The following is a 16,834-nucleotide window of genomic DNA, read 5'->3' on the forward strand; positions in this document are numbered from 1 at the left end:
GCTGTAAACGCAGCTGTCAGCCTCTGAGTGCTCTAATCTTCCTGGCACTCCAGTTGAGCAGCACCAGAGCATTTTGTTTACCAGCTGCAACAGCAAAAGATACCAGGATTAAAATTCTCTTTTTAGATGTTTCAAACAGCTGAAAATATTGGTTGGATGGAGAATATTTACTGGTTATATCCAAGCAGTATTTACCCGCTGCCAAAGCATGAGAAAGCACAGGAGGCCATGAACAGTATTCTGACTAGTTGTTTGAACATGTGAGGTAATATGTAAACATTTAGAAGTTTGCACATATTCAAGCCATTAGAAGTTGTATCATATTTGTCTCTGCCCTGAAGTGAACTCTCTCTGTACTCTGTCCTACTCAGGTCAGTGGAGGAGAGCTTCAATATGTCTGATGAAAGCGGGGGACCAAGCCTTGGCGTGGCTCGGAAAAAGAAGATTGCCATCGGAGTCATCTTCATGCTCTCTTCCAACCCTGAAGAGAACATCCGCTTCCAAGATTTCTTCTTCTCCCACTTCCCTCTCTTTGAAAGCCACATGAACAAACTCAAGAGCGCCATCGAACAGGTGAATTAATGAGTAGGACTGTGATTTCAGATCAACTACATGTTACAGTGTGTTTGGCAAGAGTGGAGCTTTTTCTTGATTTCCCTTCTCTATTTCATTAAATGATGATGACATGAATATTTGTTTTCACTCCAAAGATGGGTATTTTGATGGGCAAGAGCTAGAGGTTTGTTTTTCAAAGGGAGATCGCATTTCACCAAGATTTGTGTTCTTAATCACACCCCTGATTGACATTGTCGAGCTAAGCCTGTCAGTGAAATCTATTTAGCAGTGAGATATGAATAGAACCCAAATGCAAACCTTACACCCTCTGCTGTTGTAATGAGCAGAATTGACCGGTCAATGGTCATACCTTGTATATCTGTTTACTGGTGTCAGCGTCAAATCCCTGGAATACTTCCAATTTTACCCCCCCCCCCCCCCCCCCTTCATAGTCTCCCTCACATTTCTTGCTCCACCTTTCCTAACTTTGTCCGTCAGCTTCAGTGCCAAATATCTAAAAGTGCATATGTGTTGTGTCACCCCCAAGGCCATGAAGATGAGTCGGCGGTCAGCTGATGCTAGCCAGAGGGCCTTGGCTTACAGCCGTATGGTGGACAGTCTCAATGACTTCAGGTGGGGCAACAACTCACATTCATTCCCTTTGACACAGAAAAACATTTTTTTTCTCAGTTACAGTAGTAACTCTGCATAAAAAGGTGAATTTGTGGGATCTGAAGGTAACAGAGATGGGGTAATTCTGCACCAGCTACTCATGCAGTGCTAAGGTGTTGCAACAATCAATAATTGAGGACACATGTGTAAGAATAACATAATTCTGACAGTCTATGCTCTTCCTCATATTTACATTTTTTTTTCCTTTTGAAATGAATTATTTATTAAACATTATGCACGTTAAGCCCAGAAAGAAGTGTTGAAATATAAATGGTAAAAGAAAGGAGGAACATGCTGTTTCCCACCTGTCTTGAGCAAACTCTAAATGTTGCATTATAACAGCAGTGCATGCTGGAAATTGTTGCTTTAGGGCTTTAGTTGTGTTTGGGAAAGCTTATTTAACAGTTTGAGAAGCTACCAGTTACTTCTCAACTCTGCAGCACAGCTGATTATCCTTTATTTAGACTTGACACTAGTTCCAAAAAATTATTAAATCTTTATTTGTGATGTCATGAAATATAAAATATGACTGCACATTTCTACTGATTAGGTGTCTGTGTGCATGCGTGTATGAGTGAGACGTGCTTGGCAGTACTACGAGTGTTTGGCACTCATAAAAGACAAACGTATTTTATGTCTGTGCACACATGCATGCCTGTCTCCACCATTACTTTCACTGGCCACACACACACTGGCAGGCAGTTCCCTGTCTGAGGTCCCCCTACTGCTGCAGTCATATGCCTGTTGGCAGCTGGCCACGGCAACCCAAGCCTCCTGAGTGGCAACTCTATCTACCTCAGACACTGGCCACGAGCACCAGAATAGTAAATACTATCCAAGTGCCAGCAGGGGGAACGCTATTGCCTGGGACAAACAAAATATCTGTAAAATCTCACCTTCAGACAGCAGCTAAATATAAGTGTAGCCACCTTTGCCATTAAGGGGATTTGACTTCATGGAACATTACAGAAGGAAACTGGAAGAATTCCCTTTCCTTGACGCTGATTCTGCTTTGACGTAGTTGGAGGGCGGGCTCGTACATATACCCACGCATGCTGGCAAAGATAAGCTGCACACTTAGCGAAGGCATGTGTACATGAAAGTCACACCAGCCTATATTGGGGTTATGTTGAAATTTGCAGTTAAAATACAAGCAGGAGTACTGAGTAAAGCAAAACACTTAACACACCAGGGTTAAGAGTGTAATTTCCACACATACATAAAAATAAGTGCACTTATCCTTCTCTGAAGCACCTCAGATAAAAGTACACACCAAATGGCAAGCCAGCAGAAATTGTTGCACTCTGCAGCCTGATAAGTGCTTTAAAGCTGTTAATGCAGCATTCATGCACATGCAACATCTGACTAATGTTGATAAATCAGAAACACTGATAGATATCAACACTGATAACTGTAAATAAAATGCCCCATCTCTTTGAATGCCAAAGGTGCAAAAAATGCAGTTTGTGTGAAATTGAGACCATTCATAATAAATGTGCAGCCATAATGAAGCAATATGCACATGGCCCTTTAAACGCTCATGAAACCACTGCACATAATGAAGCCAAAAGCCATTGATGAGGTCAGAAATGTTTGAATTTCTGCCCTCCGTAGTGATGTTATTTAAGTCTCTCACATCAGTCTGACACAGTTTATTTCACATCACAGCTACGCTCTTTAAAGTTCACCTGAACAGCTGCTGCAGAGAAGCCGAGACTAGATTCCCCACTCATCTAGCGCTGGCTCGGCCTCAGACCTCTTCCCACTGGGGGGTTTTCCGTAGATGAACGCACACCGGACACAGTGGGGTCAAGTGGAGCTTAAAAAGGCCATAGATAAGTCAACCCGTTTATAACACAGGAATGAATAAAGCATTATTAGGTCATTTGATGCTGCAGCCCAAATGACGGATCATCTCTGCTGAGAACAAAATGTAAGCAGAGCCTGAGACATGTTTTGCGTGTGTTGAGTTACAAGTGACATCAAGTCCATTCTGGTTTACCCTGCTGGACACTGCTACGGCCACAAATCTAATGTAGCTAATTTGAGTCTGTTCATATGCACTGTTGCTCTTGTAATGGCTTGTCCTTGTTGAGTGGATCGTCTCTTGGAGACAGAAAACAAGGCAGTACCAGTTTATTTAACCACCAGCCGACATTTAAAATGACAATTGTAATCAAGATCATTATTTATTTTCTAAGTCATTACAAACTCCTCCAAGCAAACTCCGGTCACACTGTTGGTATTAATCATGAGAGGACATGTTTAGGATTACAACACTAAACAGCTTAGTGAAAAAATAACTGCTTGCAACAACTGCAACACACCCAGTTGTTACTTGGAAAAAAGGGCCATGAATACACCAACTAAAAATTGATTGATCACTGAATTTCTGGAGTTGTTATGAAGGTCACTTTCTCTGTGTGACACCTGTGTTTCGTCAGCACGCCTCCTGTTGGCATCTCCCCTTTCACTGCTTTATAGTTCAGAGGTTGAGAGTTTACTGCAGAATTAACCTTGTTTACAACCTGAGATCTCATGCAGTTTCCTGTAAGACTAAATCAAGCTTGGAAAACAGCACAGCCTGTTTTTTTTTTCTTTCTTTATCAGTAGGCTCTGCAAAGTCTTGTGACAGATCACCTGGGTTGATACTATAAGGCAAGAGGAAGTAGTTTATTCCAGTTTACTTTTGTATTAGCTGTGTTTGCTGAATTGCAGTTATGGGTTCAGCTCATAATATATTTGCAAAGAATCGTGCCCAGAATTAAAGTAAGCAGTTAAAATAGTCTGAAACCCCTCATCGTCCAATAAAACCTGACGCCTTTTTTTTTGGTCATCTGCACATTTTGCATTTTTAAACCCAGATTTTAACCCTCAGCTGCAGTCAATGTTCCATCTCCGATTAAAAACGCCTCATTCTTCACATTCCTCAGGCTGCAGAGATTCCCCTCTGCCCCTGTGTCAAAGCTTGGCCCCCGGCCGAGACATGCTCACCAACACACCCCACGTCCCATGGAAACTCCTGTCCTTCTCAATGGACAAATGCCCCAACTGAGCCACATACAGAACTACATACACACACAGGCACACACATATTGTACAGAGCAAGAGACAGAGTTGTGGGTGTGTTTTGTGTGAGCGCAAGTACGTCGAACTGTTACAAACACACACACAACCAGGATCTCCCATGGCCTCAGTGCAGACAGCGAAGCTCTGTGGACTGAGATCTCTTTTGTTTACCCCGAGAGACAATAACGGGTTTGTGCTCTCTCTGTCTGTTTTCCTCTCTTTTCCCTCCTTCCCTTTCATTTGCCTTCTCTATGCCCTCTCACTCTTTTATCCCTCCCTCACCGTACCTCATCTCCAGGAATACCATCTGCGACCTTTACACCATGCCCCGAGTGGCCGAGCCCGTCTGGTTGACGATGATGTCCGGAGCGTCGGAGAAGAACCAGCTCTGCGGCCAATTCATGAGGGAGCTCTCCCTGCTGATGGAGCAGGCCTCCAAGAACCAGTTGAGTGTCTGCCTGTACTCACACCTGTCCTGTCGCTGAGTTTCAATGTCACACGACCTTAAGAAGTTTTATCTCAAACTAGGATCAAGTGAATTAGAATAAAATGCATTTTTGAACATGTGGATTGTATCACACAGGGGTTTTCAGCAGGTGTAGGGCCAACTAACCTCACTTCTTTCTTACTCCTTTTTTCATTTTCAAACTTGTAGTCTTCAGCCCCAACCAATGATGCACTTGAGGCAATTCATTAAACAAACCACAAAAGGCTGTAGACTATATTTTGAACATATGCAATTCCCATGACCGGTAAACATACTTTGATGTGTTTCGCCTTTAAGAAAGCAGGCAGTAATGATGCAAGCTCACAAATACAGGGAAGGGAAGACATTAATACTTAGACATTAAGAAATATTACTCAAGCAGATAGTCTTTCCACATCTTTTGTTGGTTTGCACTTCCTGGACAAGCTTATCAACCAAGAAACACATGCAGATGCACACACACCATTCATTCTCTCTCCTGCATCTCTCCCTTTCTTACACTTGAACACACTCGCACACTGTGCATGTTTCACCCTCTTTGCATTTATTTGTCTGCCTCAGAGGGAGCTGTGAATGAGAAGCTCCCTGCCAGTCTCTAATTGCTTATTGTTGGTGTTACAAAGCCACGTCAAACCACTGCTAATTGTGCATATATGAATTGGTAGCAAGGCCTTTATTGAACATAGCACCCGTATTCAGTGCAGTTGATTTAAGTAGCATTCAGCACTCTGAACTGAAGTACTATGTCAAGTTGACAGCAATAATTGCCAATGTTTTTAGAAAGATGTGTGTTTCTGCTGATCACAGATTAACGCAGTAGAGACGGTTCCTAGATTCAGCTTCTGCATGTTGGAGACTTCCATGCTCTTGTGAATACTGTAAAAAATTGTATTTTCAAAACTGATTGATTTACAGAATCAAAGACAAACAAAACAATAAAACCATACAGAATAAATGAAAACACAATCAATAAAAACAATGCAGGAAAGAAGAAACAAAATAGAAAAAGAAAACATCATAACATCAAACATTAAAAGCGGATTTGAAGAGGTAAGTCTTGAGAAGTGATTTGAATTTGATGAGGTCAGTAGAGTCAGAGAGAGATTTTTGGGGAGTGAGTTCCAGAGTGTGGGGGTGGCAACTTAGCATGACTTATTTTGTCTGAACAACAGTTCATAACCAAAATGTATTTATCATTACCAAGGTGTAAAATACAGAAAACCAAGAAATGTTGAAAGGTTTTTATTTAGAAAAGAATAAGATAGCTATGTTTGAATGTAGGTGACCATACCCACCATGGTTATAGTCAAAAGAAAAGAGTGGAAATTAAAAAAACGTCACTGTTGTGATCCTAACCACTGCTGGTTAGAATGACAACCAACTACTTCTACGTGATGAGAATGACTCAAATGAAGCCTTGGAAACCATTAGTGTTACTGTATCACATCATGTCTTTTCTGAGGAATACAGTCAGTATTCCCATGACTGCTGGTTTTGATGACTGCCACAGTCACAACTGTGTTCCTACACGTGATCAAACTTGACCAACATGACAGTGTTGAGTCATGAGACAGGAAGGGAAGTAGACACTTGTGGTTAGTACTGAGAAGTGAAGTGAACCAAGCTGATAGTGTGTGTGTGTGTGTGTGTGTGTGTAAGGGAAAACAGTATTGTCTGTATTGTGGTAACCAGTTAAGCCTAAAACATATAAATCATAGATTTCCGCTTCCGCACAGTAAGAACATAGGAAGTTCACTAGGGAAACTCAGAAACAAGCCACTAATTTCTGATAAAAATCCCACAAGTTAGAAAGTATATTTTGGATTTCTGCTGACCAACCTTTATCTGATATTGCAGATTCCTCCCTGCATTATTGACAGCCATCCTAACCAATCATCTGGCCTGGGTGCCCACTGTTATGCCCAATGGGCAGCCCCCAATCAAGATCTTCCTCGAGAAACACTCCTCCCAGAGCGTCGACATGCTGGCAAAGACGCACCCCTACAACCCCCTCTGGGCACAGCTAGGTGAGATGGTCAAACACAAACACACAGACAAAAAAAAGCGAGTTGAACACACCTTTTGTATTCTGTCAAAGCACTTGGATGGCTGGGGAGTAAAATATGGGTCTTTATCTTGGCTGAAGCTGTAACATGCCATTGTAAATCATTACAGCATGAAGTTAGAACTTGGTTATATGTTCTACGTGCAAGTCCTTTTCGTCAATCTCTGTCGGCTATGTGTGAGTGCAAGCCAAATTTAAATAATCTCTGTAGCAGCATTTTCACATATTGGTAGAGATCTCAGATTTCAAGATTTCTTTTTTAAAAATCCATAAGAAAATGTACTGATACTGCAGACTTAACAGTATGAAAACTGTATATTAATTGGATACTTTCCCCCCCTCATCTATACTGTTAAACTGTCTAAATATAACCCTCCCTGATGAGAAATGGAAACATCACATTGACTTGCAGTAGAGGACGTTGAATTAGTGGACATCCATGGGTACATGCCTGTGAAAATAGTTTCCTGATGTGTAATTAGCTGCTGATTTATAAGTGCACACAGCAAGTACGTCTATGCTATAAATAAAAAGACATCTTAAAGACTACATTGAGCCATCAGCATTTTCACCTTTAGTAACATGGGAAACATTCAGAGAGTGAGCTAATGGTGACACCTAGTGTTCACAGCTGAGAGCTGCAGAGCAGAGGATTGTTTTGCTGCTAGTTAAATACTATTAAAAGAAAAGGAATGGTATTGTCAAAAAAATTGTACCGATGTTACAGTCTTAAAAAATAAGAATTTAATGTATGATGTAATAATTATATGTGAGTATTCCAGTCATGTCTTGTCATATAAACACTACTGTTTTGCACTTCCTAACAGCAGTCCTGCTCAGTGATGGTAATGCTTTTTTTCGCTGTGTGTAGGTGACCTCTATGGGGCCATTGGTTCACCGGTACGGCTGTCGAGGACAGTGGTGGTCGGTCGTAGACAGGAGCTAGTCCAGAGACTCCTGTATGTCCTCACATACTTCATTCGCTGCTCTGAGTTGCTGGAGACTCACATGCTGGACAGCGCTGAGGATGAGGCCATCGTCATGCCCGGTTCCCTCATCACCACCTCTCTGAGGAAAGGAGAGGTCGAGGAGTCAGACTATGTCCTGGTTACCGTCCATAAACCCAGTGGGGACTACCTGTCCCAAGGGGCTCACAGACGGCAGACTGAGGCGGATGACAGCAATTACCCTTCAGACAACAGCCTCCAGAGCAGCACATACACAGACACTGATATTGAGCATGGCACAGGAGACACTCCCAAGGAGGAAGATGAGGAGGAAGAGGAGGAAGAGGAAGACGAGGAGGACAGCAGTGAGAGTCAAGGGTCCAGGAGCAGTGTGCTTCACACGGGGCACAGCCAGGACACCAGTCCTGTTATTAGAACTGCAGAAACAGCTGAACCTGCAGAGTTACACAGGGAGTCGAGCAGCCCGCTGGCCACAGAGGTCCGACTGGAGAAGGTGTTGCGTGTTGGCTCGACCTCCCCCATAGAGCAAGTCTGTGGGCTGGATGTAGATGCCAAGGGTGACCTGAAACTTATTGTCCCATCCACACCCATGGTCCTTGCATCAGGTCCATCCCCAGCTTCTGTCCCTATAGAGGGTAAAACCTTAGGGGTAGAAATTGGGATGGATGCAGGAATGGGGAACCAGCCCACCAAAGTGCTGGCTACTCTGTCTTTAGGGATCCCTCTAGAGAAGAAGCCCCCAGATAAGAACCTGGCTACTGCAATGCCAGTGCCTGGGATACCAGGAAACACCATGACAGGGCCAATGGCTTTGAGTCCAGCAGACGAGGAAGAGCCAGCAACAAAAGTCACTTTCCTCATCGGTGACTCAATGTCTCCTGAGTCGGACACAGAGAGCCGCGGGAGGAAGGTGGATGAGGAATACAAAAAGCACAAGAAACAGATGTTTGTCAAGGACAAACTGCTTCACCAGCAACTGCAACAACAGCATCATCAAGGACAACATTATCAACAGCAGCTGTTGAGAGGAGCAGATTCAAAGACCAGCAACAACAGTGCATCAGAGGACCAAACCAAACAGACCAGGGCGGTTCCAGTCCTGCAGCGGGTGTCCAGTACGATTCCCCATTTGAGCTCACACTGTGTGGATTTAAGTGATTTTGATGGATTTAAGTATTACAACGAGGAGAACCCTGTGGAGACTAGAACTATAGACAATCTGGCCAAACATCAGGAGGCCAGCACCACAGATAGTATGCACAAAGACTTGCTGGACCCCTCAGGAGTTCCCCAACCTGGTGACTTGGGCAGTCACAGCTTTCAGGGTGCTGTTAGGAGTCATGGTTTGGGTCTTTGTTTAGGTTCAGGCAGTGGAGATGTAGGGTGCAGCAGGAAGGGAGACAGTTTGTTGGACGTCCAGAGGAGGTGCAGGTGTGAGTCTACTGACTCTACTGACACCTGCTGCTGCCGGGCCTGTTCTGCTGAGCAGGACAAGGGACTCGTGTTGTCAGTCCCCGTTCCTCAGGATGGAAGCGGCAACAGCAAAGAGGACCAAAAGCGCAAGATGATGCCTGTCAATGATTGGGAGATACCACGCAACGAGAGCTCGGACAGCGCACTGGGGGACAGTGAGAGTGAGGAGACAGAGGATTGGCAGGAGGAAGTGATAGTGCCCTTCCCAGGGTGAGTAGAATATTGCTTACATTCATTGAAAGAAACAGTATCTCACAGACTTTCTCCTCCTGGACACAAACGGTGAGCTGCACTGGTATGAGGTGCAGCTCTGCATACTGTATATTGCTCGCAACCAGTTATTACACTTATACTAATTAGGGTTGCAAAGGGGTGGAAAGTTTCCGGTAAATTTCCGGAAAGTTTCCAGTAAATTTCCATGGGAAGTTAAGCTGGGGAATTTTGGAAATATTCCAAATTGGAAACTTTCCATGGGAATTATGGGAATTAAATGGGAATTTATGGCAACTGAGGGTAATTTAGTGGAAAGGTATCATCATTTGATTGATTAATTGGATAAAAAAAGTCCACCCCTTCATTAAAAAACATTATTTCAAGTTGACGATAAAAAAAGGTGCACAATGTCGCTTGATGTCCCTGAGCTGTTGAAGTTATATTAAATTATACAATTATTCATAATTTAATATTAAAAAAACAACTAAATGTTATTATTCTTAATGGTTTCACACACAACTCTGAAAAAATACAACAATGTGTCTGTGAAGCTACACATCCCTGAGGGGGATGTGTCCAATGTATCCTGGTGGAGATACAACTCATAAAATCCAAAACATACAAGATGTTTTTAACTTGTTTGTTATTGTTATTTACTTAGGTGCAAATGATATAACTAGTAACATCAAAGTTCTACTCCTGTCTGTTGAAGTGATATTTGCTGTATAAATTGTGGTTTATTTGGTTTTGACCAGTTTTATTTTTTCCACCATAAGGCTAAATATAGCACTTACACATAAAAATATCCCTAAATATATATTACCATATAATGTCATCAAAACCACAGGCTCAAAAGTCTGGCTTCAAGTTGTGTGCTCTGGGCTCAAAAGTGTGGTCTAGGATTGTAGAAATCATCTGTGCATGTGATGGAGGAATGCACAGTGCATGTAGGGAGCGTGGTCTCAGTAGCCCTGCAGTAAACAGTGTGCTATGTGAGCATGTGATAGCATAGATATTCAACTGTACTGCATGATATCTGGTTGTTTTAGTCAGGATTATGCTAAAATATTATTTTACACAACTATATTTAAGTTCCCTAATAAGATCATACCTTCAGTTTAGTAAATTCCCGGTTTATTCCCGTTAATTCCCATGGAAAGTTTCCAAGTTTGAAAATTCCCGGAATTTTGCAATCCTAATACTAATGACAGGGAATAAGTGACAGTAACAATTAATCATAATCATAATCATAATAATCATTTTTATCGTTTTGAGAACAAAAATACAAATATCTGACGTCGTATTTTTGACTTGCAGGTCAAAGTTGGTGGAGAACTTCTCCAAGCCAAGCATTGCCAATTTTGGCCGGTCTCTGTTTGGAGGCTACTGCCCCACCTACGTGCCAGACTTTGTACTGCATGGGATGCCCAGTGACGAGAAACTACGGCAGAGCCTCATGGCTGATTTAACCCATGCTGTTCAGGTAGTAGTCTGTGTTTAAACCTTCTCTTACATTTCCTTTTTTTAAGATTAAATAATTGCCTTATCAACCCTCATAAGGTTTAGTTCCTTACCTTAACTTAGAGGTTTGAGACATGCAGTTTCATTGATTTAAATAACCTTTATTGTTCTCTGCAGCATCCAGTACTGGATGAGCCTATAGCTGAGGCTGTCTGCATTATAGCAGACACAGACAAGTGGACAGTGCAAGTGGCCAGCAGTCAGAGACGAGCAACAGACGTCAACAAGCTGGGGAAGGAAGTCCTAGTGTCTAGTCTTGTTTCCAGTTTACTGCAGTCCACCCACCAGCTCTACAAACTCAACCTCTCACCCAACTTTGTAGGTTTTATACCTTTTTTACTATTCTGCTCCTTTTAATGTAGCTTAATTTTACAATAATTACTGCTTTAATGGTTGTACTTTTCCAACGTTCTAACTGTCTCTCTCTTGTCCTCTTTAGTGTATAATGCACCTTGAGGACCGCCTGCAGGAAATCTACTTCAAGAGTAAGATGCTTGCTGAGTATTTGAAGGGCCAGACAAGAGTCCATGTGAAAGAACTGGGCATGGTCTTAGGGTAAGCAACCTTTCATTAACCATATTCTTACTTCACAGATGCTGCAACACAATGATGATTTCATTATTCAATACATAGAGATAGATGTGTAGAGAGGAGCAAATTCTTGTGAATCCATATGATTAGGACCAGGTACAGTTATTCTGGAGCTGAAATTATAAATAAAATGTAGTGTTTAAAGTAAATTCTTGCGCCAAACAAAGAATGTAAAAATATGTGAAAAAAGGAGAGACTCAAAACTTAAATAAACTTGTCAGGCTGGTCTTCACATTTTACATTTTTTAATAGTGAAACAAAGGCATTCAGTATATAGTAAAGCCATTGCATCAAGGTTTATGACCAAAAATTATGTTTAAAAGTTTTCTTTCTTGATCTTGGCTTTTTGCAGAATTGAATCCAGCGACCTTCCCCTATTGGCTGCAGTGGCCAGCACTCACTCCCCCTATGTGGCCCAGATCCTACTGTGAAACTGAAATGGCACCGAGGTCGTAAAACCAGTCAGACCTGGGTGATGCCACTCTGGCCTCAAAAACGCCCGTCCATGCTCTGCAGCTGACCCGGACATGGTTTCTGGGAGTGCAGACTTTGCCCTGAGCGTGAGCAGTGAACATCTTTATGGACCACGGCCACAGACGGAGCACCCCCCCCACCACCACCACCACCAACAACACTGCTGCTGAATTTGATGCAATGCTGATATTCGACCACAGGGGGGAGCTAAAGACCACAGTCCACAGATGGAGCGAGGCTCTTCGGATGACTGAAGCATCCCTGACATGACTTTCTCCTCTTGTTTGAATGTTTCTTTTAATACAGGACTCTTTTTTTTTTTGGACACGAAAGCCAAAGACTTTTTAATTTTTGCCAGTTGGGAATGAAACTTTAAAATATCTACAGTATAATAACAATGGATTTTGTTTCTTCTACTGCTTTGTTTTTTTTTTCTTTTTCTGTACAATCTTAAACCCAGTCGTACGAGGTGATGGACTACATGTTTGAAAGGAATGGATGGATGTTTTTAAACTTTACTTTGAGGTAAATATCATTGATAACGTTATCAATCTACATGCCAATTATGTTATTTCATTTATCTTTATGTATTTGTTTACAAGCCAAATTTCCCTCAGATATCTCAATTTATTTTTTTGTCAAATTGCAACACAGACCTGACTTAAAAGCCGGGTTTGTTTGTTTGTTTGTTTTTTGGCCATGTTGGGGTAATCGATGCACACCATGATTTTTAGTTTTACAAACTGGTTTTGAAATGGCTAAAAGTGGCTTTGACATTCTTATCATAGGTACAGCACTACCTCAGATCTTCATATGGGCAGTGGATGACACATTTACAGAGGCCCCATAGAAAACCCTGAGGTATACTTTTTAAGCTATTTTAATCAGAGGAATGTCAGTGTCAACTGTGTGCAGACTCTATGCTGTGTTCTTTGAAAAAAGGGAAGGCTGTTTGATTCCTAAGGATGATCGTTACATTAACAAAAAAGAAAGAAAGAAAGAAAAACAATTTTTTTTTTGCTTCAGTATGTGATTTGAGAAGGGTCCCTTTCTACTGTGGAAAAGCTAAAACATGCATCATCTACGTATATTTTAAAAACCAAAATGCTGAAATATTTTCACACTTTTATAGCTTCGCCACCTTTGTACAATGTTTACGGCGTCGATGTTTGCTGCAAAGAGGGGAGTATAGGAACACAGTAGGCCTTATAATGGATTTAAATATCTATCAGTTAACACTATTTTCAAACACGTTTCTATGGCAGTTATATTCACAAATAACACAAAATACAAAACTATAGTAGCACTTTTTCTTTTCTTTTTGATTTTCCATTAAATTAACAGATAATTTTGGTTGCTATGCCATATAACCAGGGTGCGATTTGCTAAGGGTTCATAAAGGGGAGGAGTTGCTTTCATAGCTTTTGCTTTAAGATTCTTTCCTGGGGGCCAATGGGACATTTAATTTATTTACTCCCATTATTCCTTATTTTGACAGGAGTTTGATCACAGACAAAATGCCCTGATGGGTGACTCCTGTTATTTTATGAAAAAAAAAAAAAAAAAACATGTCAAAAGCAGAGAAATGTATACATATCCGTATAGTACTCTACCGTTGTACTGTGTTTTTAGCCCAACAAATTTACAGGCAGATGGAAGTTTAATTTATCAAACATGTTTAATGAAACTAATTCCTGCTTTTTTTTGTACAAACCATTTTGGAACAAATCTCTAATTTGTGCAGATCTGACTAAAAGATTGAAATGTGGCTCAGACCAATCAAACACTGTTGGTAACAGAGACTATGTGGGTGGTGGGTGGTGGGCTCTATATACACAGTTTGTTAACCTGTATGCTGAGTATGGTTTATATTGGTAGAAAAAGCAGGAATAACTTGCAGTGTTACCCTGACAACTGAACAGTGTTTGTTTGTTTCTATAAACTCAAATCGCACCCTGAATATTACCCGAGTCTTAATGGGGAATGAATGCATCACAGGCTTCTAGAGAGAGTTCATTTTGCTGGTAAAATTGATATATACATGCTTGTTACTGTATCGAGGATGCTCCGCTTTATCAGCCTATATTTTGTACATCACCGCCATTATGTTTAAAAGGTATGAGTTTATATCTGCTTTCCCCTCTTTGTATATGAGTAAATTATTTAGTTGCCCATGGTATGTGTAACGGTTCATGTAAACTGTACATACTCAAGTTTATTTCCATGTATTTGTACAGAATGTCTTTTAAGAATTTGTCTCCTCAAATAATTTTTATCCCAATTTTATGGGAATGTTGTGCAATAAAGATGCCGATGTTGAGAATTTATGTGTCTCTGTGAATGTTGTCTGTCACAGAATCAAAGGGGGAACAGAGAGGGGGGGGGGGGGGGTTAGGTTCTGGAAAAGTTAAATATTGGATGTGTGAATATAGAAATGCTTTCCCAAAACTGAAAACCAGAAATCCAAGAGCCATAATTCAGATCCAGGAATTCATGCGGAGAGAAGAAAAAAACCCCATGGTGGTCCTATACTGACGCAGTGGTATTACCCTGAGTGACTGCACAGAGGATATGACTAAATATTCTGGTTTGTCCAGTGTTTAGAAGACATTGTATTAAAGCAATGCTGCAAAGTAGCATTCTGTGAAACCACGGGACCCACTCCAGATTTTTCTCTCTTGACGTCTCAGATTAACGGCTGCGGTTTCTCTCTTTTATCACAAACGCTAAATAAACACTCATAGATTGTGTAATTGCTATATTGTCTTTCCTTCAAAAATATGAACATGTTTTATTTGCAGAATAATGTAGCCAGTAAAATGTACCCGCTGCTATAAAAGTTCCTTCATTTATTAAACATACTATAAAGTAGCTTTAAATCAGTGCTCCTAAACTCCAATGCAAGAATAGCACTTTTGTTTAGATTGGTGGTGCTTTTTGACTTCTGGTGCTCACCATCTGGATCACACATTTTACCCACTTTTTTTTTTTTCTCTTGCATTTACCACCCTTGCTGTGACTGTGATTCCACCCCACCCTCCTTCCCTCCTTCCCGCGGGACAGAAGGTAAAACGAAACGAGCACACACACCGCAGTTATGCAATAAAGGAAGGAGTGTCCCGGCTGAGACCAAATACAGTGGCAGCACATATTCAGTGTGTAGTCCTGTCAGTGAAAACATCGCTGTAATGTCACTTTCTTCACTTGTGTAGCTAAGTCAGAAACATAGATTACATTTTTTTAACAACGCTTGTGGATGTGTTTGGCAGTTTACCCTGGACATACTGTACAACTATCTGTAAACTAAAGTTTAAAAAAAAAAGAGGGCGTGAGGTTTAATTTCCTACTTAAACAAAAGGCGTAGGTGTCCTGTGTGAGCTATTCGTATTTTTTTAATTGAGCTAAAGTAATCAAATGATTCTGCATTTTGATCAGCAACCGTCTACAGTACAGGAGCAACCAGAAGTCAGGACTCAGGAGTCTGTGGACAAACTGAGGGAGGATCTATGCTGCGTTTAAGGACCGCCTCAGAAGCTCGTACTCCTGATGGATTGTGCAACAAACTAGAGACTGTCAAACTAGTTTAAAAAGAAAAAAAGAAAGTTTTATTACAATGATGAGACATCTTCACCGTTTTACATAGTTTGCATAAAAGATTTGCATGGAAGAATAAACCAAATCTGAGCACAGCCGTGGAGGAAGAAGTATTCAGAACCTGTACCTGTGTAAAAGTAGAAAAAACTGGAGTCTAAAAATACTCCATTATAAGTAAAAGTCCTGAATTCAAAATGTTATTTAGGTATATAGAGGTATTATTAGCAATGACTTTTATGCCTTTTTTGTGTTATATTATTATAGCATATAGAAATACATATTCTATTTATATAGTATATTTATTATATTGTTTGTTTTTAATAACCAAAAATACATACATAAATAAATAATGTAAGACTATTTTTATGTTGTAGTTCATCATTGTGGAGCCAATTTTAAATACCTTGGGTAGATTAATAATGCTATATCATATTATAAAAATGCATCGTACTGTAGGTTTTTATAATGATAATATATTTAATCTATGTAGCACATTTCACACTCTAATGCAGTTTAAAGGGCATTTTAAAAAGTACAAAGCAGATTTTAGATAGAATATTAAAATATATTATTTTATGTAAAATGTATGTGGCAGAGTGAAAAGTACAGTGGTGAAAGAAGAAGTATTCAGCTCCTTCACTTAAGTAAAAGCACCAAAACAGCATTTTTTTAAAATATGTTAGAGAGTGAATGAAGAGAGGGAGCAGCATTAGAGATGTTGTAAAACACAATTAAACATGCCCACACCACCACACAGCACTGTGGGAAGGTGCCACATTTGTTGTGAATTCAGAGCCTCATCCTGACCGCTGTGGACTCTCTGCTCTGCGTGTGTGTAATTCAGCCCTGCCCTCGGTCAAACAGACACAGACCTGCTGCTCACAGACAGAGAGCAGAACAGAGGAGAGTGACGGAGATAGCGATGTAACCTGGCTGCTATTCAGTCTATGGCTGCTACACTACATGTCCCAACATCACACCCTGTGCGCTGTTATTGGCTCGGGGCTCCACACCCACACCCACCGCCAAAGGTTGATGCCCAAGCTCCTGGATGACCCTGATGAAGGCCACAAGCTGAAACACGTTGGTCTGTTGATAAATATAATGATAGACTTTTTTCCTTCTCCTTAGAAGCAGGTGAAGTTGTGCCAG

General features: G+C 41.0%; 1 protein-coding gene across 2 annotated transcripts in view; it reads left to right on the forward strand.

The window, feature by feature from the left end:
* The window catches only part of fnip1 (folliculin interacting protein 1), a 39,226-nt gene extending 24,821 nt beyond the window's left edge, over positions 1 to 14,405 (forward strand). For both annotated transcript variants that reach the window (XM_053332313.1, XM_053332314.1), the window contains 9 exons: positions 372 to 573; positions 1,103 to 1,188; positions 4,595 to 4,741; positions 6,641 to 6,810; positions 7,720 to 9,499; positions 10,820 to 10,985; positions 11,141 to 11,341; positions 11,463 to 11,578; positions 11,967 to 14,405. In XM_053332313.1, coding sequence (XP_053188288.1) covers positions 372 to 573; positions 1,103 to 1,188; positions 4,595 to 4,741; positions 6,641 to 6,810; positions 7,720 to 9,499; positions 10,820 to 10,985; positions 11,141 to 11,341; positions 11,463 to 11,578; positions 11,967 to 12,045 — 2,947 coding nt within the window. In that variant the 3' untranslated portion in view covers positions 12,046 to 14,405. The remainder of the gene's footprint in view (positions 1 to 371; positions 574 to 1,102; positions 1,189 to 4,594; positions 4,742 to 6,640; positions 6,811 to 7,719; positions 9,500 to 10,819; positions 10,986 to 11,140; positions 11,342 to 11,462; positions 11,579 to 11,966) is intronic.
* The last annotated feature ends 2,429 nt before the right edge of the window (positions 14,406 to 16,834 follow it).

Source organism: Scomber japonicus, chromosome 13 (assembly GCF_027409825.1).
Source record: "Scomber japonicus isolate fScoJap1 chromosome 13, fScoJap1.pri, whole genome shotgun sequence".
NCBI lineage: Eukaryota > Metazoa > Chordata > Actinopteri > Scombriformes > Scombridae > Scomber > Scomber japonicus.